The sequence below is a fragment of the Opisthocomus hoazin genome, chromosome 1 (genome assembly GCF_030867145.1).
Source record: "Opisthocomus hoazin isolate bOpiHoa1 chromosome 1, bOpiHoa1.hap1, whole genome shotgun sequence".
NCBI classification, from domain to species: Eukaryota; Metazoa; Chordata; class Aves; order Opisthocomiformes; family Opisthocomidae; genus Opisthocomus; species Opisthocomus hoazin.
Window position 1 is genome coordinate 25,698,963 of NC_134414.1, and position 21,965 is coordinate 25,720,927.

Below are 21,965 nucleotides of genomic sequence, written 5' to 3' on the forward strand. Positions count from 1 at the left end.
TCAAGCGCACACTCAGCAAGTCTGCAGATGAAACCAACCTGAACGGTGCAGTTGACACACCAGAAGGACAGGATGCCATCCAGAGGGACCTGGACAAGCTCAAGAAGTGGGCCTGTGCGAACCTCATGAGGTTCAACAAGGCCAAGTGCAAGGTCCTACACCTGGGTCGGGGTAATCCCCGCTATCAATACAGGCTGGGGGATGAAGGGATTGAGCGCAGCCCTGCTGAGAAGGACTTGGGGGTACTGATGGATGAAAAGCTGGACATGACCCACCAATGTGCACTCACAGCCCTGAAGGCCAACCGCATCCTGGGCTGCATCAAGAGACATATGGCCAGCAGGTCAAGGGAGGGGTTTCTGCCACTTTACTCCACTCTGGTGAGGCCCCACCTGGAGTCCTGCATCCAGCTCTGGAGCCCTCAGTACAGGAAAGACATGGACCTGGTAGAGCACAGAATCATAGAATCATAGAAAGTTTTGCGTTGGAAGGGACCCCTCGAGGTCATCTAGACCAACCCCCCCGCAGCGAGCAGGGACACCACTAACTAGATCAGGTTGCTCAGAGCCCTGTCCAACCTGGTCTTGAATGTTTCCAGGGATGGGGCCTCCACTACCTCTCTGGGCAACCCGTTCCAGTGTTTCACCACCCTCATTGTAAAGAATTTCTTCCTTATATCCAGCCTAAACCTACCCTGTTTTAGTTTAAAACCATTACCCCTCGTCCTGTCACTGCTGTCTCTGCTAAAAAGATTGTCCCCATCTGTCCTATAGGCCCCCTTCAGGTACTGAAATGCTGCAATCAGGTCTCCCCGCAGCCTCCTCTTCTCCTGGCTGAACAAGCCCAGCTCTCTCAGCCTGTCCTCATAGGAGAGGTGCTCCAGCCCTCGGATCATTTTTGTAGCCCTCCTTCGGACCCGCTCCAACAGTTCCATGTCCTTCTTGTGCCGAGGGCTCCAGAGCTGAACGCAGGTCCAGAGGAGGGCCACAAAGATGATCCAAGGGCTGGAGCACCTCTCCTGTGAGGACAGGCTGAGAGAGTTGGGGCTGTTCAGCTTAGAGAAGAGAAGGGTCTGGGGAAGTCTTATAGCAGCCTTCCAGTACCTGAAGGCAGCCCATAGGAAAGATGGGGAAAATTCTTTTAGCAAGGCCTATTGTGATAAAACAAGAAGTAATGGCTTTAAACCAAAAGAAGGCAGATTTAGACTAGATATAACGAATTTTTTTTTACTATTAGGATGGTGAAACAATGGAACAGGTTGCCCAGAGAGGTAGTGGAGGACCCATCCCTGGAAACATTCAAGGCCAGGTTGGACGGGGCTCTGAGCAACCTGGTGTAATTGAAGATGTTTCTGCTCACTGCAGGGAGGGTTGGGCTAGGTGACCTCTAAAGGTCCCTTCCAACCCAAAGCATTCTGTGATTCTATGACCTACATCAGCTACACAAGCTTACCTCAAAGTCCTTAATTTTGGTTGCCAGCTTCATCTAGATAATTTTTAAGACAAAAGTACATGAATATGCATTATGAACTGTTGTCCACTGAGGCATGACAGTCTTACTACTGTAGTTGTGAAAAAAATCCTTACATGGTTAGGAGTTGATCTTACTGAATTTCTAACCTACAGAATCTTGTGCCAAATTTCCCCAGTATCAGGAGAACTTCTGTCACAGTCTTTGCAGTCTTTCACTGCCTATTTAACATAACTAATGTTACCAAAGCAAGCATTACTTCAACTAGAAAGGTCTCCTATGATAGTACTCATGGCTGTGTTCATACAGAGCAGGCATTAGAACAACTGCTTGTGCTCAGTTTACTAAAAACAAGACCTCGTGGTCACATTTAATAGAAGTGACAGCATTTTTTATTCCAAATCCTGTACCCTGGAGGCTTTTCCTAAAGCATGCAAACAGAAAAGGCCTTTCCATTTGTTCTCTATTCATGCAATCCCTACAGAAAGACGAACAGGCCCCTGACTATTTTTCAATAACAAATACATTAGACAAAGACTATTTAGAAACAGCACTAAAAGCTCTGTAGGCATGATACTGTTTCAGCATGCTCTGATGTTTTCAGGTCATCACTATAAAAATATACCCTGGCTTTTCAGTAGCCCTGCTGGCAAGTACAACTCAATAAAATGGAATCAACTGGAACAGTTAACCTATTTTAGTACACATTTAGTTACTGTGCAAACCCAAAACAGACTTTACAGTAAAACACACGGCATTGATATAAAGATGACTGAAAAAATATCAAGTCACCTATGTTAGCTAGCTGTCTAGAATCCAGACTGCTGAATTCAGTCTTAAAGTCATAATTTAATTCCAAGTGCCACCACAACTTAAGCAGCTATTGTTCTAGTGACAAGCAGGGGGGTGGCAGAATAAATGAACACTCAAATTTCTCTCAAAACTGAAAAGATATCTTCACAGTCCACAGAAACTGTATGTAAAGCAGTTATTACAGTTCTTGAGCTCTACTTAGGTCAACTTAAGAGAATTTCTTACTTTTCTACAGACCACCAGCAGTCAGACAGTGAGGTCTGTAGCACTGAGCAGAAGGCTACACACACGGCTGTACAGGGGATCAGGGGAGACCTTATTGCCCTCCACAGCTACCGGAAAGGAGGCTGTAGTGAGGTAGGTGTTGGTCTCCCAAGTAACAAGCTACAGGACAAGAGAAAATGGCCTCAAGTCATACCAGGGAAGTTCAGATCAGGTATCAGGAAAAATTTCTTCACTGAAAATGTAATCGAGCACTGGAACAGGCTGCCCAGGGAAGTGGTGGAGTATATCCCTGGAGGTATTCGATACATGTGGTCCATTAGGGACATGGTTTAGTGGTGGACTTAGCAGTGCTAGGTTAATGATTGGACTCAATCTTAAACATCTTTTCCAATCTAAACTATTCTATGATTCTAACCGTAAACAGCAAGAGGCTTCAGAAAGTCCAGTCCCGAAGACACCTGCTTTGACTCCACCCTCACTCAAACTACACAAAGAATCACCAAAACCATTTAGTCTCTTCCTGTTCATATACTTCTCTGGACAGAGACCACCAACAGTGGAAGAATAAGTAGAAACGCAGAGTCACACGGGAGTACACACTGCTGAATATGGACCAATCTTTATTGAAATACATGGGAAAGCAGCTTTGCTTGCATGAAGTCAGACTGCATTTAAGCTTTGGCTCCAGTGTCTGAAAGTCGCTTAAACAGTGACTTCATTTAAAAAAAAAAAAAAAAAAAAGGAAAAAGACACAGTTTAACTCCCCTGCTGTGTTGCTGCTATATGAAACCCATCATGACGCCAAAAAAACCCTCCGATTTCAGGATGCCAGAGTGCTCAGCATGCAGCAGGTACACGGACACTAGAACTCACATCCATTTTTTTCCACTCTGACATTACACCTAAGCAAAATCCAACAGTTTAGGTGTCCAAGGGCTCCAGCCCTAGGAGCAGCCCACTAAGACCAAAGATGCATCAGCTTCAAATATATTTGCACAATCTAGCAACGACACCAGGCATACAATACCAGTTACTTTTACTGGGTTTTAACAGCTTAAAGAATCCTTCTATACATGAAGATCATTGTGATAGACTACAGTATCAGGAACAGTTGTACTGCAGGAAAATTAAGTTTTTGCTTATTTATAAGAAGTACGTAACATTAAGTGTTTATTTGGAGTTAAGAACAGTATCCACCTAGAACTGAAAAGAGAAGATTAGTTTAATACCTGATTAGACTTGTACCATTCAGAAAATAATAATACATCCCTTCTTTGCAGGATTCCAAAGTGCTTTTCTGCAGTCAGGCAAGCGATCTGTTCACATGACAACAGAAGAGACTTCCGAATGCAACACAAACACTAGTACAAACAGGCACAGTGTTTGAACTCCATCAAAAATAAACTGAGCACAAGTAGGGGCAGCTTTACCTGAAGAGCAAAGGTATATTTTAGTGCAAGAGGAACGCTGGTCTACAGCATTAAGTGGAGATAAATGCACATGCACGCAGCAGACTACCATCCACATTTTCAACTGCAGATCATAGTGACCACCACTTAGGACATCATGTTACAAGGGTCAATGCTAATTGGCTACTGATACCAGCAACTCCTATTTCAGCAGCAAGGACGCATTAAGCACAAGCAAGAACATCTCCACACATTCAAAAAAGCATTAACACCTCCAAATGGCAAGTGGCTTCTACAGTAATTATTTACAAGCCAAGACAGCAATGCACATTGCTTTATTTCATGCAACACACAGCTGAAGCTATCAGATCATGCCTACAATTTTGTCACCAGCAAGCATCCTGCAGACACTGATGGGACAGTCTGGGACTAGATAACATAACAGCCTGTTGTTAAACAGGACTTACGGTGCTACAAGAAGCCTTGTTACAAATGGCTAGTGGTGGTGCTTTGCCTCATGAAATGAGAAGTTCACTCTCAGTTTGCCTGAGTTTTAACACCCTGTACAGTTTAATGAACACTGAAGGCTTCTAGTTCATTATGGAGCATCTTCCTCACCAGAGCATCTCTCCTAGGAGGAAAGGCTGAGGGAGCCAGGCTTGTTTAGCCTGAAGAAGAGAAGGCTGAGAGGGGACCTTATAAATATCTTAAGGGTGGTGTCAGGAGGATGGGGTCAGACTCTTTTCAGTGGTGCCCAGCGACAGGACAAGGGGCAATGGGCACAAACTGAAGCATAGGAAGTTCTGTCTGAACATGAAGAACTTCTTCACTTCAAGGTCCTGTGCAGCCTGCTGTAGGTGACCCTGCTTCGGCAGGGGGGTTGGACTAGATGACCCACAAAGGTCCCTTCCAACCCCTACTATTCTGCGATTCTGTGATTCACTTTGAGTGTGACGGAGCACTGGAACAGGCTGCCCAGAGGGATTGTACATTCTCCTTCCCCAGAGATATGCAAAACCTGCCTGGACACAGTTCTGTGCAGCCTGCTGTAGTAGGGGGCATTGGACTAGATGATCCTCAGAGGTCCCTTCCAACCCCTACCATTCTGTGATTATCTCCTGCACACAGCAAGCTCACTACCCTGGACTTCAGGAGAGCAGAAATCAGCCCCTTCAGGGACCTGCTCAGTAGAGTACCATGCGATAAACCCCTGGAGGAAAGAAGGGCCCATAAAGTTGGTTAATATTCAAGGAGCACCTCCTCCAAGCTCAGGAGCTATGTATCCCAACAAAGGGGAAGTCAGGCAAAAACACCAGGAGGCCTACATAGATCAACAAGGAGCTCCTGGACAAAACTCACACACAGAAAGGAAGCCAGAGGGTGGAAGAAAGGACAGGTAGCCTGGAGAAATACAGAGAAATCATGTGAGTAGCCAGGGAGCAAGTTAGGAAAGCTAAAGCCCCGATACAATTACATCTGGCCAGGGACATCAGGGGCAACAAGAAAAGCTTCTACAGGCACATCAGTGATAAAAGAAAGGCCAGGGGAAGTGTGGGCCCTCTCTGCAAGGAAACAGGAGACCTGGTTACCCAGGATATGGAGAAGGCTGAGGTACTCAATGACATTTTTGCCTGTCTTCACCAGCAAGCGCTCCAGCCACACCACCCAAATCACAGGAGGCAAAGGCAGCAACTGGAAGAATAAAGAACTGCCCACTGTAGGAAAACATCAGGTTCCAGACCATCTGAAGAACCTGAAGGTGCACAAGTCCATGGGACCTGAAGTGCATCCACAGGTCACAAAGCAACTTTATCTGCCAGCTGCCAAGCCACTATCCATCATATCTGAGAAGCCATGGAAGTCCAGCGAAGTTCCCACCAATCGTAAAAGGGGAAACATAACCCCCCTTTTGAAAAAGGGTAAAAAGGAAGACCTGGGGATCTACAAGGGAGTCAGCCTCACCTCCGTGTCCAGGAAGATCATGGAGCAGATCTGCCTGGAAACTATGCTAAGGCACATGGAAGATAAGGAGGTGAGTAATGACAGCCAACATGGCTTCACTAAGGGAAAATCATACCTGACAACACTGGTGGCCTTCTACAATGGGGTTACTGTGTTGGTGGATAAGTGAAGAGCAACTGATGTCACCTCCCTGGACTTGAGCAAAGCACTTGACACTGTCCTGCACAACATCCTTGTCTCTAAATTGGAGAGACATGCATTTGACAGACAGACCACTGTGGATTGGAATTGGCTGGATGGTCAGAAGCAAAGTGTTGCAGTCAATGACTTGATGTCCAGGTAGAGACCAGTGTTCCTCAGGGGTTGGTACGGGGAATGGCGCTGTTTAACACCTTTGCCAGCAACAGGGACAGTGTGGTTGAGCACACCCTCAGCAAGTTTGCCAACAACATCAAGCTGTGTGGTGCAGTTGACACACTGGAAGGAAGGGATGCCATCCAGAGGGACCTTGACAGGCTGCAGAGGTGGGTCCATGAAAACCTCATGAAGTTCAACAAGGCCAAATGCAAGGTCCTGCACACAGACCAGGGCAATTTCAAGCAGAAATACAGGTTGGGCAGCGAATGGATGCAGAGCAGCCCTGAGAAGGACTTAAGGGTGTTTTTTGATGATGACCAAGCAGTGTGTGCTCACAGCCCAGAAGGCCAACCACATCCTGGGCTGCATCAAATGCAGCATGGCCTGCGGGCAAAGGAGGGGATTCTGCCCCTTAAGTCCACTCTAGTCAGACCCCACCTGCAGTCCTGTGTCCAGCTGTGGAGCCCTCAGCACAGGAAGGACATGGACCTGTTGGAGTGGGTCCAAAGGAGGGCCACAAAGATGATCTTATGGATGGAACACCTCTCCTGTGAGGAAAGGCTGAGGGAGTTGGGGCTGTTCAGCCTGGAGAAGAGAAGGCTGCGGGGAGGCCTTATTGCAGCCTTCCAGTACCTGAAGGGGGCCTACAAGCAAGCTGGAGAGACTTTTTACAAGGGCATGTAGTGACAGGACAAGGGGGAACGGCTGTAAACTAAAATAGGGCAGATTTAGATCACATATAATGAAGAAATTCTTTATTCTGAGGGTGGTGAGGCACTGGAACAGGTTGCCCACAGCAGCTGTGGATGCCCCCTCCCTGGAAGTGTTCGAGGTCAGGTTAGATGGGGCTTTCAGCAAGGTGGTGTAGTGGGAGGTGTCCCTGCCCATGGCAGGTGGTTGGAATTAGATTATCTGTAAGGTCTCTTCCAACCCAAACGATTCTATGATAACCTTTTCAAGCAAAATTTAACTTCTGCCTGTATGGAAGAAAAAAAGTGTCTGAACTAAGGATTTCCTGGATATCAGCATGCATCTTTTGGGACCTCCCCATTAGATCAAGCCACCAAATTCTTTTCTGAGCAGCTCTGCCACAAGACTCATGGATTCAAGGTTCACTAAAAGCATAAAAGCAGAATTTTGCCCTTCCTGACTGCTGCTCTGCCCTGACCTCCCACTCAAGCCACATACCACGGCTGAACTTGGACTTGCATTCAGACTTAAGTCAGACTTGCACTAGGATGCGCTACCAGGCCTTGAATATAAGAGTATTACATAGAGCATCAGTTACAACAGCAACTGCTATGTATTTAGAAAGCTCGGAGACAATTACAAGTGTCCTTAAAGTTATTTCCACTTTTTGTGCTTCCTGGTTCAAGAAGCCAGAAGTTCCAATTTATTTTGCATCAACATATGCAATATGCGAAAGGCTCAAATCACTTCACTGGTCATTGTTACTGCATGCACTGGAAGAAGGTTTCAGTACAGCATTGTTACACATTCAGTATAAGCCACTTCCGTCAGAGTAGATTCTTGTATTAATAAGAAACATCAAGGAATCATATTTACGTGGAAGCCAGATCTGTAGAACTTTCTACAGAATTTAAGTAAAATAAACCAGTCCTCACTGAGTACATATTTGCAAATGTATTCATGCCATTAGTCTGGTGATCTCAGAAGTACTGACACAGCGTTCAAAACCCTGTATCACCACATCCCATCTGTACCCCTGTGTTTTTACAACACAACATGCAAGTTTGTTTCCAAACTATAAAACCAGGATTTTTGAGTCACCTCCCCCACCATTCAGGTAGTGGCATAAATCAAGCCTAGTAATAAAGAGCTATGGTTTAAGCAAACAACCAAACTCAGGTAGCAAAAAAACATTAAGTCAAAATCCCCATCCAAGTTGGCACTTCTGCTAAGCAGCCATTTTCACACTGTGCTGATCATATATGTAATGAAAGTGCAAACTACCATAATCACTCACACTGAATCAAGCCAAAAGCAGAAGAGTTAGAGGGTGGAAACATTAATGATCCACTACAATTGTGTTTCACACCTGAATTAGAAGTAAAAGCCAGTATTCAAGAAGTGCAAAGCAAGCCTTTTCCTACAGCACACTGCAAAGAAGGGGGAGCACGGAAAAAAGACACCTGCTGGCTGGGATCTCTGTAGAAGTGTGACTGCTAGCTCACACTAGCAGTAGCGTCTGCCAGCCAGGGATGTCTTAGGTGTATGACGGCTATTTACTAGTAGACCTCAGTCCCCAAATGGAGAATGTCTGAGAATAGATTATAATTACCGCCTTTGTGTGGCAGAGCGCTGTGTACAGAGTGGCTGGCAGTTTTCAAGACATGAATGTTTCCTTTCTTACCAAACTTAAAGTACAGAAATGCTCCTATTGACCAGACACATATTTAAGTTATATATATTGAACAAGTCAAAACAGGTACTAGTTAGCTTTCATAAAAGCAAACATAATTCACACCACAACTACAGCTGTGTTGGACAAAGTAATTATATTTGTTCCAGGTTTGACATATTCCAAGCTTCTAAAATTCTTCAGCTGAAAACAGCACATCATTCACCTTTTATTAAGAGGTGCAAAGAGTTACATACACACCAAGTTTTTCAAGCTGAACATATTAGGGACGAAAACAGCTTCTAATACAGGTACAAGAGAGGTGTTCCTACAGAATCACTGCTGCTGCAGTGTAATGAAGAATAGAGACAGCCATATATACGCATGTGTAAAAGACCAAGGTAAATGCAGACTACAACACAAAGTTTTACAGCACTAGGTTTTGAAATAGTTTGAGGCGAAGTCTGAAGTGCACAACAAAAATTTAGCTCTACAAATTCTCATAACCTCACTTATTGATACCAGAAAGCCCAGGCAAACAGGAAAAACAGTTCTTCCTTCTACATTCTCACATTTTAAGACTTTCGGAAGCGTTAGTGCCATCTTGCCATCCACTTAGCTTTGGCAATAGCACTATATACTACTTAGAAATGGTATTTGGAATTATCAATTTTGCCTAACTTGTCCAAAATTAAAAAACAATGGTGGTACTTCATTTTGCTCCCACAAACATAAGAATTGACTTTTACCAGTGCCCCTCACCCAAAAAAAGTGTAAAAGCTTAAGATACTTAGAACATCATCAACAAAAAGCCATACCACTGACCCACCTTCCTCTCCCTCTGCACCTCCATTTCTTGCTGCATTTCACTTAGTTTTGAGCAAGCAATTCCTCACCAACCCTTAATTTGGAAAGCCTCCTACAAACAGTCACAAATTCCCACTATTGTTAAGAGAATCCTTGATGACTACCAAAAAGGTGACAGTCAGCAGTCACATGGTTTACAAACTTTGTCTCCTTCAGTTTAACTTTCCATAAGCTCTTATGCACAGGTGCTTATCCACTTACACAACACCTTGCACTGTGGTACACTCATGCTTCCTACAGAGACAATACATCTTCAAATCCAATGGCACTAACATCCCTAAGCTGAACACAGTCAGTCAGTCCCAGGGCAATACCGAACCGCAGTTTCTCAAGAGGAACTCCAGTAGTGAGTAAATAAATCACCACTCACTCCACACAAGGCATCCCTACTCAGATATTATGAGCTCAAGTCACCCGTTACTACCATTCTCCACTGGGCTGAGGCAAGAAAGCCAATCCAGAGAATGGAGCCGGCACAGCCAAAGTCTGTCACCCTTTTAGAAAGTCAGAGAGATCAAAGCTTTCTTACTAAGCAGGAGCAAGTTATTATAAGGTAAACTTATTTTCTAAATGACACTAAGGAGCTAAGAACTCTGAGGAGGTACTGCAAACACCTCCACTTTCCCACTACACTACCCGCAGTTTGTCCTGTCCCTCACATACCAATAATCCTCATGACTCGGGTTGCCCTCGTCAGGAGGCAAAGCTGCAAAAAGCTACTGAAAGACATTTACAGCCACCAGGAGAAGGCTTCCATACAAAAAAGTTGGAAGCAACAGCTATTTCAGGTGTTGGTAATAGGCCTATCAGGAACAAGTTCTTGGTAGCAGAGTCACACACTACTTTTTCATAAGATTAAGCCAGATCAGAACAGAATTCCTTCAGGAAAATCTAAACTACAGATTCTGCAAACCCCCCAATACTCTGCTTTCCTCTCTGTGAAGCAAGAAAAGTGCAAGTTGTCTACCCACAGAAAACAGCCAAACTTAGCTCATATCTATTCAAGGAAAAATAAAAAGTGAGAAAACATCCAGTGATGCTGCCCATCCAGAAAAGCCAACACTAATATGTCATTTTCACTGCTCCTAAACCACAGATTTTCTCAGACAAGTATATAACAAGTCAAAGTTGAGGAGAAAACCCTGTATATGTAAGTTGCTGCACGACTTGGAACACCAACATCCTTCCAGAGGATATTCTTAGAACCGCCCTTGATTATATACACAACAAACCAGCTAATGGAAATCATCATTTCAGCAGGATATACAGCTCCTTTCTTTTCATAAAGGCACTCATTGTATAAACTGTTCTTTGAACAATAACCTGAACATCTGCATTAACAAACAGAAGCCTGCTAAATAACACTCCTCCTTAGTCACAACAGGAGCCATCTGTTCACCCAGCTAACCCAGGGCAAGCATGGCAAGTGCTGCTGCCACTTGCTGATGTTACACATCCTCATGCTCCATGTCTCAGTGCACATTATTTCTGTTTCCAAACTGCAACAACATGGCATTAATCATACCAACAGAAGTCTTAAACGCACACCCCTACAAGGAAAGGCTCCAAATGCCAAAGAAAATTTCCTTTGGTCTTCAATTAGAGAACACAAGCAGACCATAGCCTTCTACGCATGGGGATGCGAGTTTGTAAACTCTTTGTCCTGTTAGACTTACTTTTTCTTTTCTTCCTTCCTATTCTATACTTTTGTACTTAATCCAGTTATTCTTACAACTGGATGCTACTTTTTGAGAACACTCCATGGAGTTTACGTAGTGGATTCCATCCATATCTCACTAAATTTTCACGGGTTAGCCCTTGCATCCAGGAGTACTAGATTCGGTCCTGTTATTCCAAAATTCAGTGGCCTCACTGAAAGTGGGGTCCTGCTGAAGTGAATATCTTTTCACGCATCTCACCCACGCAGCTCTACAAGCTCCCTGCTCCCACCACTGCTGATCCCAGAAGTTCACTCGCTGGCTGCTGCTGCTGGATGCCCCCTCCCCGCCTCCCCCCGGTAGCGCCAGAGCCCGGTCCTCCTTCCAGCCCAGCCACTCGGCAGAGGCACGGCGTACTGCCCTGAAGACAGGTCCGGGAGGGACGGGAGGCAGGGAGAGGGACCGGAGCCCGGCTGCGGGGTGCGCAGGCTGCTGCCCGCACCGGGAGAAAGAGCGATTGCTCCGTACCTGACCCAGTTGTCGCGGAACTTGCTCTGCTGGGGCTGGTTCAGGTAAATGGTGCGGGCTGGCGCCTCGTCCAGATCCGCCGAGGACGTGGCTCCGGACATCTCATCATCCGCCTTCTTGTAGCCCGAGGGGGAACAGACAGGTCCTGCGGGGAGAGGGCAGAGAGCAGCCGGTCAGCGAGGGGCCGCGGGCAGCGAGGGGCCGCGCCCGCCGGAGCCGGGCCGGCAGCTCCCGGGGCCGCGCCGCGGGGAGGGGAACTCAAGGGAGGGGCAGGGCCGGGCCGGGGGCGGGCGGCGGCTGCGGGCACACCCACCCCAGCGCCCACCACGGCCGAGGCCGGTAAATAGCGGCCGGAGCGGGTAGGGGGCGGCGGGGCCCAGCTGGCAGCGGGGACAGCGCCGAGGGCCGCGCCCCCCACCCCGGCCTGCGGGGGGCCGAGCGGCTGCGGCCGGGAGCCGAGGGGCGGCGGGGCCCCGCCTCCCCGCTCTGCGGCCGCGGGGGCGGAGGGGCTGCGGGGCCCCCCCGCCCGCACGCCCCGCATCGCCCGGTCCGCGCCTCAGCCCGCCCCGCGCTACGCGGGGGCATCCCGGCGAGCTGCCTCCCGCCGGCGGCCCTGCGGCGGGCGCGGCTTCGGACTGGAAAGGGAAAAAAAACCAAACTTGTTGGTTTTACACCCGCGGCTTCCAAGCCGAGATCTTTGACTCGAGGTCATTCTCATTTCCAGCTGGTCTGGAGGGAGCCGAGCCCTGTGAAGCATGGCCTGGCTTCGCATGGAAAGGAAGCCAAAATACAAGGGAAAGGAGCCCTTTCCTCTGTCAAGCCTTAAAATATTACCAAAGTTGTTGGAGACGGATTTATTGCTTTCCCCTTCCATTCTAAGCCATGGAGAGGCCCAGGTGGCTCTAGACAAGAGTGACACTATGTGCTTCAACCAGCCTAGCAGAGGTGTTCTTCTAGGGTTATTTGAAAAGTCCACTCAAAGATAACGCTGAGAAGCAACTACTGCACAGCCAAATCCAGCAGCTATTTCCGATTTCTGCACAAAGCTAAGATCATATTGCAACAAACTGTTATCTGGTCAGGAAGGAGGCCTTCTTAGCCACTCCTGTGAACAGGCAAGAGCCCCCTGAAATTATGTCGTCCTTAACTACAGCTTGAGGGAGAAGCTTCAGTCCTAACACAGCCTTAATATATCGAACACTTAAGTTCTCACACATTACCAGGACTTGTCTTCTTTAAAGAGACCACAGGCCTAAGCTAACATCCTACTCTTGCACCCCAGACTTTCCAAGTGATTGATTCTTTATTGCTCGTGCAAACGGGCTCTGGGTCCTCTAAACTCCAGCCACTGGAGGGCAACATCACCCATTCATCTGACAATACAGTCTCGTAGACAAACCCCCCCACACCTTTACAAGGCTATCGCCGACCAATAAAGATAATGTAATTAACAAACTAATATGCTTTCAACAGCACCGTCTCTTGCCCAAGGCAAGAGCTGCACATACTCAACTCATACTCTGGAGATATTATGCTGAACTGCTAAGTCTGAGGCTAACTGATTTTCTTTCATTTCACTTGACAGCAAAAATATACCAAATGGCTAATATTTCCTTTGTGAGAAAGGACATAAAATTAGGAAGTGAAATACATAAGACTATACATCATGAAAGACTATGCCATTATAATACTATGTTAGGTTGCTCAGCCTTAAGAGACTTGCCATAACTCAGAGGATCACTCAATCTTGCTGAGCAGGTATTTTCCCCTTCAGAAAGAGCTGAGAGAACTACTGGATACTTGCTGTTCTTTCCCATTGATTTCACATTGTGTAACCGCAAAGGAGATCAAACAACAGTACTCTTAAGAGCATTAAGTGCAAGGAAGCAGCTTTCATCTGCTTTCCTAGTCAAGCTCCCAAGCAAAAGTGCAATTGTTCTAGAACACAGTCTTTGAAAAAATCCAATTTTTACAGCATGTTTATTTGTCTCACTTTTTCATGACTCCCTCCAATGCTTGAAATCCTCCTGCTTACGAGTTCTCTTCACTGCCAAGTATCAAGCCATCCCACAACTTTAAGGATTAACTGAGTCAACACAGCTGATAAAAGTTCAGAGGTATTTAGGTTTACTCAATGCACTATGCTCTTGGCTGCTCTCTCCAAGACAGGTGCCCCAAGGACAATAGCATTTGCCTTATTCTTTAGATGCACTGAAGTATTTTCAAAGCAGACTTGTTTCTAGAAACAGCTGTACTAAGGTGGTTTTCATTTTTAAAGTGGCTCAAGTCTTAGTGGAATAAACCTAATTTCGGAAGATTATCCCATAATCCTGCCCATCAGGAATGCCTTCCACCTCCCTCCCTCATTACCAAGCAGATGACACCCAGAAACCTGCAGACACCATGAGCTATTCTACCAGCTGTAGATGCTCTCCTTCTCTGCATTTAGAAGGTTAAGGAGTCCTGAGCTGCTGAGGGGCTCCTGGTGGGCAACAGTGCCAGAGGCTACACCGCTTTCATACAACATCCCCCTTGAGGAGACCTGACCACATGTAGACCATCACTTCAGCCACATGAAACCAACTTCACCTCTGCTCCCGGTCTGAGAAAGGCTATGGATAAAGACAGCACAGATTTGGCCACCTCCAGCAGTGGCAAAACTTGAAAAATTAAGTCTGAGCAGCTCTTACTCAGTGTTTACTTCCCTGACTCTAAAGGGATCAGACTCATTGACTTCACTTAGGGCAGACCAACTTCTCACTCCAGGAAGATTTCTCTCCCACAAGACCTGCACCTTCTCTGTTATTTGCCCAAGGACTCACAACACTGCTGTGCAATTTGTTTCGGATAAAGTTATTCATGCTTCAAAAAGCATATTAATTGTAGACCATTATACCTCACAGCCTGTTCATTTCGCATGTTTAGCTACATCACATTTTGGATCTCCTGACTATATCAATCTTAAGTCTACATCACTTCACACATATCCTGTATATCGATGACTAAACTCATTGTGCGATGTTTAGAAGTCAATCTGATAAAAGGAAGCTGATTCTACAAGAACAACCTCGCAAGGTACTGGTGTGCTAGTAGGGCAGTTCTCCCCTTGCTGAACACATTATTTGGCTCAGCTTGTATCTCCTGCACTCTGCCATTGGTCTTCTAGTCCTCTTCCTAGTATTTCCCCCCACCCTGCCCCACAAATCATGAAAACCCATCAGTGTTGCCACCTGCTCTGCTCCCAGCTTCATAACTTGTCCTTCAGGGAGAAGGGAAAGCAGAATTTTTGTATTGGCTAACAGTTGTCAGAACAAAACCAAAACATGTCCTTAAGTGCTTATTTCTGCTCATCTTCAGGAAGGAAACCTTGAAAAGTCTCAGTAAACTTGAGCAGAGCAGCAGACATCAAAAAGTAAATGAGAGCCTGACAAAGAAACCTCAGAGGATACTTGCAAGCCAGTCTACCCACAGGCATTCTGCAAAAGTATGGAAGAGCTAGCAGAGCAGCACAATTATTACAGTAAAACACTCGTGTGACTACTTGGTTTTATGGAACTTTGATCCTCATGGAATTTAAACAATGTCCAATATATCTGGCTTCAACTCTAATCCATAAGACATTTGCTGCAGGAGTCCAACACTTTCCCACTGTGCTTTACAAGCTCCATGAGTCAGACTGGAGTTATATACTCCCTTTCATAGAGAAGTATAGTTTTTTCAAGGCTCTTATTTCACACTATTTAACAAGTTTATTTGCTAAAAAAAGATTGGATTAAAACATGATGAAAATATCAAGAAGTTTTATAGCTTTCACCGTTAAGGGAAACCAGGCTTGATGCCCTGACAAATTCACATTGCATTTATTATCACTTGAAAAGCAACGAATTATAATTTAATACTCTTCCTTCACTAGGCCTGCAAAGCTGACATTTTCCATGTATATCTATCTCCTTAATGTCTGCTTAGTAATAATCATAGCTTCTCTATGATTGAGTAAATAGAGTGTTGTGAATTCTGTAGTGTTTTTTAAGATGAGTCACTTGGGATGCTTGCCAACCATAAGAAGTCACAAGAGAACTCTTACTTAAACTGTATCACTTCTCTCTTAAGTAGACTAGCCAGCTAGTTACTACTTCTGTCTTCTGTCTTGGTGCCACCCTTTAGAGGCTTTTGAGGTGCTTGACTGCTCTAAGATGTGTTCCATTTTTAAGAACAAGTGGTAACAGACCAATTAAGCACCTCCAAGACAGCAGAGCCACAAGCTATGAGGAACAGCAGGTTTGTAATGGAGAAGTTCACCAGACAGGCTTCATCATGTCAAGTTTAGAACCTAAAGCAATACTAAGGGTCACAGCCAAGAACCATCCTACCAATCTCACACACTTTTCTGCAGGACTAGGATCTAGAAAAGACATTGAGCTAAAGAAGCTGACTCCACTTGAGCAAAGTTGGACTATGGTCTCCAGAGGTCCTTTCTAACCTCAACTACTCTGATTCTAAGCTTAGACAGTCACAAGTCAAAGCTTTAAGCATCCATACAGAGCTCCTTGTGTTCCCCCAACTGTATTTAGTAGCACTTTTCAATTAAAAGACATTTGAAAGACAACTTTCCTCAGTGTGAAAGAGAGCCTAACCAAAAGCTTCCAAACTGTGTCACTTATGGAACGCGTGGTGTTATTGTTACAGGCTTAGCCTCAAAGAAAAGAGTTAGCAAACTGAACATCTGAGAAGTTAAGACCCATATTTAGAGAGGTAGCTGACGAGTTTGACTTTTTCCTGCACTGAAATACAAAGTTTGCTCTTAACAAGCCACTGCAGATTCAGTGACTCACTGCCAGTTTCTTCGGACAACATCCTTTTCACAGGATTATCTTCACAAACTGAGTACCAAAGATGACACCAAGTGAGAAGTTCTGCAGTTGAGAACTGTCAGCAAGTTCATATATAAACAGTGACTTCAAAGCTTGGTTAAGTGAGTTGTTTTTACCCAAAATGCATTTTTTTCTAGCACTATTTCATTAGCTGCCTTCACTATTCAACAGAAACACACTTGAAAGTTAATCTAAAAGTACATAAGCAAAGGCAGAGCACAGCATGCTCTCACAGGGGATGCAGGACTAACTCAGCTACCAGGTCCTCAAGCAAAGCTTTGTTTCTACCAGGACTGGGATACCTTAACGTTGAGTTATAACCAGTTCATGTGAGAAGCTGATGAACAGCATTAATGTTTTATTTTTCAGAATTTAGAAAAGTCCTATAGCATTCAACAGTGTAAGATTGTAGGCAAGTGTTCATATATATACACACAGCTTTTATTTTCTAGTTACACAGAATCACAGAATAGTTCTTCTATTATCAAGAGTACTTTTAAACACCTCTCGCTTCTCTCAAAAATTATACAAGAGTTGCTTCTGCCTGAAGTTACTGGAGACATAACTGCTCTTTCATTTGACAGAGAAGCAAATATGGCACAGTAGTCCTTCGCAGATGACATTTACCCTGTATCTTAGGAGTAAAGCAAGTTGCACCAAGAAGAAAAGCTATTATTTTCTAAAAAATATTGTTATGTAATATATATTTAGTCTTATTAAGATCTGTTTTACTTCAAGTTGTTTTCAGATTCTGTAAACAGCATAGTGGATGTTACTAACATACATCTTTCAGGAACTTAAAGCTTTCAGCAGGTACAGGTAAGAAGTCTGATATTCAATGCACTTTGTTCATGTAAACATGAACAATATAACTGCCTATTAAAATTTATGATAAGGCAGAGGAGAAGAGGATACCTTTCCTTAGCTTAGCCCCAAGGGAGTTTCTTGGGGTTTGGGGCCAATCAGAACGCCTGTAGAATCCATTTGCCAAAAGCCATCTTTTATATGCAAAAGAAACAAGTGTAAGATTTTCACAGGAACACAAATTGTGAATACCAACAAGGAGCAGAGAGTAAAGTACTGTCTATTTTAGCCTAGGACTTCACTAGCACTGAGCTTCTGCTCTAGTAGCATCTAATGAGGTTAGATGACAAAGAGTTACCTAAAAAGTGAATGGTGTCAGTTCTGGTAACACAAGGGCTAAGCATAACCAGTTACAATCTTCTTAGAATAGAATACTAACATTCAGTGCTTCGGTCTAGGATAACAAGGAGGCCATGACAAATACTAGTGACAGAAGATGGTTGCTAGCTACCACCTACACAATACATGAGAGAACACATGTATGCAACCTTCAGAGTACCATCAGAAAATGCTTGTGAAGCTGGAAGCAAGAACTATCCCTCCATCTCCATCGTTCCAGGCATTATGAACCCTGCAACGGGCCTTTTACACTAATAAGGTAAAATGTTTGCCACCATGCAACACTGACAAAGTGGGCAACAAATTAGTGCAGCTGGATGTCTGCATCAGCATTTCAGTAACTGGGTGACTACTCAGTCAGATCAAGACCCTCCAGTTACCAGCTTGTGCAGTAAGATACACAAACAGCACCATATCCAGTCCCAGGGAAGGTACTGTTTTTCTTACAGGCTAGAGACAATATAAAATAGGAAAAGTTGGATGTGAACTCAGATCTGACACTAACTGGCAGTTACATCCCCCAAATGCCTGTAATTTTTGTTTTGGGTTTAATTTTCTCTATTTTTAAGTAGTTGCATGTTCCATCAGAACTACTAGGATACTGAGTGAGCAAAACATCAGATCAGAGTTCTTCCACAAGATCTTGTTCTTAAAAGTTCACCTGAATTAATCTATGTCAACAGCTAAAGCTATAGTGGAAAAACGCGTGTTCAGGTCAAGCAACTTGAAATTGCTATGGAACAGTCCTACTACAAGTCAAACTTGGGACAGTGGGACTCAAAGTCATCAGGTAACTCCTCTGTTCAGATCAGAACGCAAAAAAGGCATCCCATACCTTCGTAGCAGATGTTTTAGATATGCACAGCAAGGACAAAAAGCTATTTTATGCACAGCAGAAAATCAAATTTGAAGATAAGAATTTTTTTGTGCTAGATATAGACCAATTCAAAAACTGACTCACATGAAGACAGTAGCCCCCAAAGGATATTAGGAGTAGATAAAGCTTCAGAAGCATGACAAGAGGACTATGCAAAGGGAGCTTATTTTCCGAACTCCAAGATGCAAGGAGAAAGTTGTCATCAATCAAGCTAACACAGATATCACAAAGGAAATTAAATAGACACAGGTCTAACTTCTCTCCTTTTCTTTTCATAGCTATGCAATATGTATAGATTATCAAAATCAACAAGAATAAAAAGGGTATTGCTGAGCAGTTAGCCAATGTTATAATGCTCCTGGATTTCAGAAGTCACTTAAAACTCAAGAGCAGTTGCCTGTAAGAGTAGACAGTGAATTATTCTGCAAAAGAAGCCATAAAGGAGGAGCTTCTATCAAGCTTCTCTGACAGAAGCTATCATGCTGGAAAGAAGTCACTTGTCAACCTGCTCAGTCCAATTCTGAGGATAATTTCATTTAATCAGTCAAAAACACAAGACAGGCAAGTGGCCACTAGTTTGAGCTTGTTTACTTTGAAGACTCAAGAGCTACATGCAGCTTACAACAAGTGTCAGTCTTGAAGAGATACATTAATCAAGTCTTCAGGAACATATAAATGTTAAAAATCCTACAGTACAAACACCTAACAGTGCACTTCAGGGATCAGTGCAAGAAGTGCTGATATCAACTGGGAGCTCAGCTAAGCCAGAAGAAAAACTTGCATATACTGGTGAATCCAAGGAGGACTGATTTGCCAGCGAGATGTAGCTACTGAAGAGCCACAGTGTTATGATAGATGCAGAGGTACTCATAGTATAGGTGGATCAGTAATTAACATGTGATCAAAAAACATGTAGATATGGCACTTCGGGACATGGTTTAGTAGGCATGGTGGTGTTGGGTTGATGATTGGACTTGATGATCTTAGAGGTCTTTTCCAACCTTTATGATTCTATGAATGATCATGTTAACAGACACAGAGCATCAGTACCTCTCACTTGCAGTAGGTGACTAGAACTGCACACATTTGTGAAAGACTTCTTGGAGCCTTAGCTGATACAAAAGCAACTGCTGGGATTACAGAAGTGAACAAGAACTTCATTTGCTTGGCCCTGTTAATGTAAGCCTGAACAGGAATACTATAGGCCTTGTGAAGTTAAGTCGCTTCTTTCTTGTGTTTATCCTCTATTCAAGCTACTTTTGATGACACTGAAAAAGGTCTTTCTGAATAATCTTAAATTATCAACTAGAAGGTTCTTAACTCTAAGAAGTTCAACACACAAAACAGAGCTTGTTTTGAAGAGCAGCCTCGATCAGATTGTGAATGGAATTGCATACCGGGAGCAGAGACAGCAGGAGCTTGGAATTTAGGCATATGCCTAAATTAATTTGGATGATGAAGCTAAATGTTGTCACTAACAAACAGAACAGGTTCCTAACAGAATGCTAGAGAGACCTCAGAGAGCCAAAAAGCAGCAAGCAGGATTATGCTACTGCAGGAGTAGAGCATACAGTTTAGCAGAAACTACATAGAGAGAATAAGGTTCAGATGCATGACCATGCACAAATACTGTGTATTTCAAGAGACAGAACAGAACTCTTAAAGAGGCAAGGGACAAGCAGCAGGTCCACCCAACAAAATCCACTCCCCTCTCTATGAATAGCAGACAGCCACATTAGTCAAAAGAAAAATGAGGTGGCAGAATACTCAGGTATGGAGAGAAAAGGTGCCTAAGGTTGCCTGTGGTCTGAGTTAAGGTCTCCTTGGTGCATTTCTTTTTGCTTCTTTGAATGGTAAAATAAAGGCCTCATGTTTTTAGTCCCTCTAACAATCCTCATATGCAATCTTTGTGAGACCACAAGGGGAATAGCATTTTGCCTAATAGCTCTTTTCCTTCTCCAAAGTCATTTTGTACCTGATCACTTAATGTCAAAAACAAGCAGTTTCTGCTGATAATGCTGAGCTAATAAAGCTGCATAAAACAAACATAATCTATTCTTATTCTGCCTCATGCTTGATAGCTGCAATTGCCAGCTAAATTCCAAGGCTGAACCTGTATCACTGGTGGGGAGAGAAAAGTTAGTCCCTTCCTCCCCTGCCTCAGCTTCCACACTATCTTTACAAAAATGTTAGGGGCACTAGTAATTGACAGCAGTTAAAACAAGTCTTTTGTTGTTGTTTTTAATTCCCATACTGCAAAGTGGCCTTTCTAGAAGCTTCACTCCTATTTCACTCTTTCCTTAGTTCTTCTTCAAACTCACTTGTTTATCTGCTAGCAGCTTGTCATCATAACCTGGGCTTCAAACAGTTTTTTTCGTGTATACAACATTATGTCTGATTTATGAGAATCAATGATACATTCGGGGCCTGAAAAGAGAAATTTCGGGCAGCAGATAAATTACATGTAACAGCCTAACACAATGTTGAATACCCACCTTCAGCAGCTACTCTTCAACACCAGAATTTTAAATAGGTAAGTAGTACTGCAGCTCCAGTAAGCCAGAGGAGCCTCCCAAGCTGTCCCCAAAACCCCTCAAGTCTGAATGCAAATACTTCTTTATGTGCAACAGGTTTTCTAAGAGCTGGTTCAAACAATTGGCATTTCTCAAACTCAGATTCAACTCTGAAAAATACCTGTGAGTTCCATATGCTCCAGGTTTCCAACAACTTAAATACTGTAAAGGCACCAAGTTATCCTGCAAGAAATTGGTCATCCATTTTTTCCAACTAACAGCACATAACGTTAACAAGCCCTGCAAGAAGCAGCAGCAAGGCAGATTTGAAGGAGGTAATGGAGGCATTGGTTCTGTGAGAACTTGACATAGCAAGCACTAGTGTTCCCTGTTTGGGGTTGCACAGTTTTGAGACTTGGGGGAACTATGTTTCTGCTCACCTACTGGTGTTATCACACATCAACATTTCTCTCCACTTTTTTTTTTAACTCCTGGATTAGCACAGCCTACCAGCTGTCTGTCAAGCTCAAACCATGCTTGCACACATTAGAATGCACTGATCAAGTCTTCAGCATTTGAGACAGTTTGGAGGACACTGGATTTAGAGTTCCTTATTTAACATAACTTGGAAGCATTTCATGTACAAGGCAACAGTGCAAATGCAGATTCCACTGTGCAAACCCATGAAAACGCATACTATGTCCATTCTGCATGCACTTTAAGCCTCTGAGATGAAGACCATTTTACTAAGAAGTTCCTTTTGAATTTTCAGCTCAAGAAAACTTCCTAACCAAAGGAAAAAAAAAAATAGTTTAAGACTGAAGCCATTGCATTTGACAACGCACAATGG

The 21,965-nt window shown here is 44.1% G+C and overlaps 1 protein-coding gene across 3 annotated transcripts in view; it reads right to left on the bottom strand.

The window, feature by feature from the left end:
• Positions 1–21,965, bottom strand: part of ATP8A2 (ATPase phospholipid transporting 8A2) — a 345,411-nt gene that overhangs the window by 293,706 nt on the left and 29,740 nt on the right. For 2 of the 3 annotated variants that reach the window (XM_075419576.1, XM_075419584.1), the window contains one exon: positions 11,652–11,796. In XM_075419576.1, coding sequence (XP_075275691.1) covers positions 11,652–11,796 — 145 coding nt within the window. Of the gene's footprint in view, positions 1–11,651; positions 11,797–11,964; positions 11,988–21,965 lie in introns of those variants that run through there. The other variant, XM_075419592.1, reaches the window with a different exon arrangement.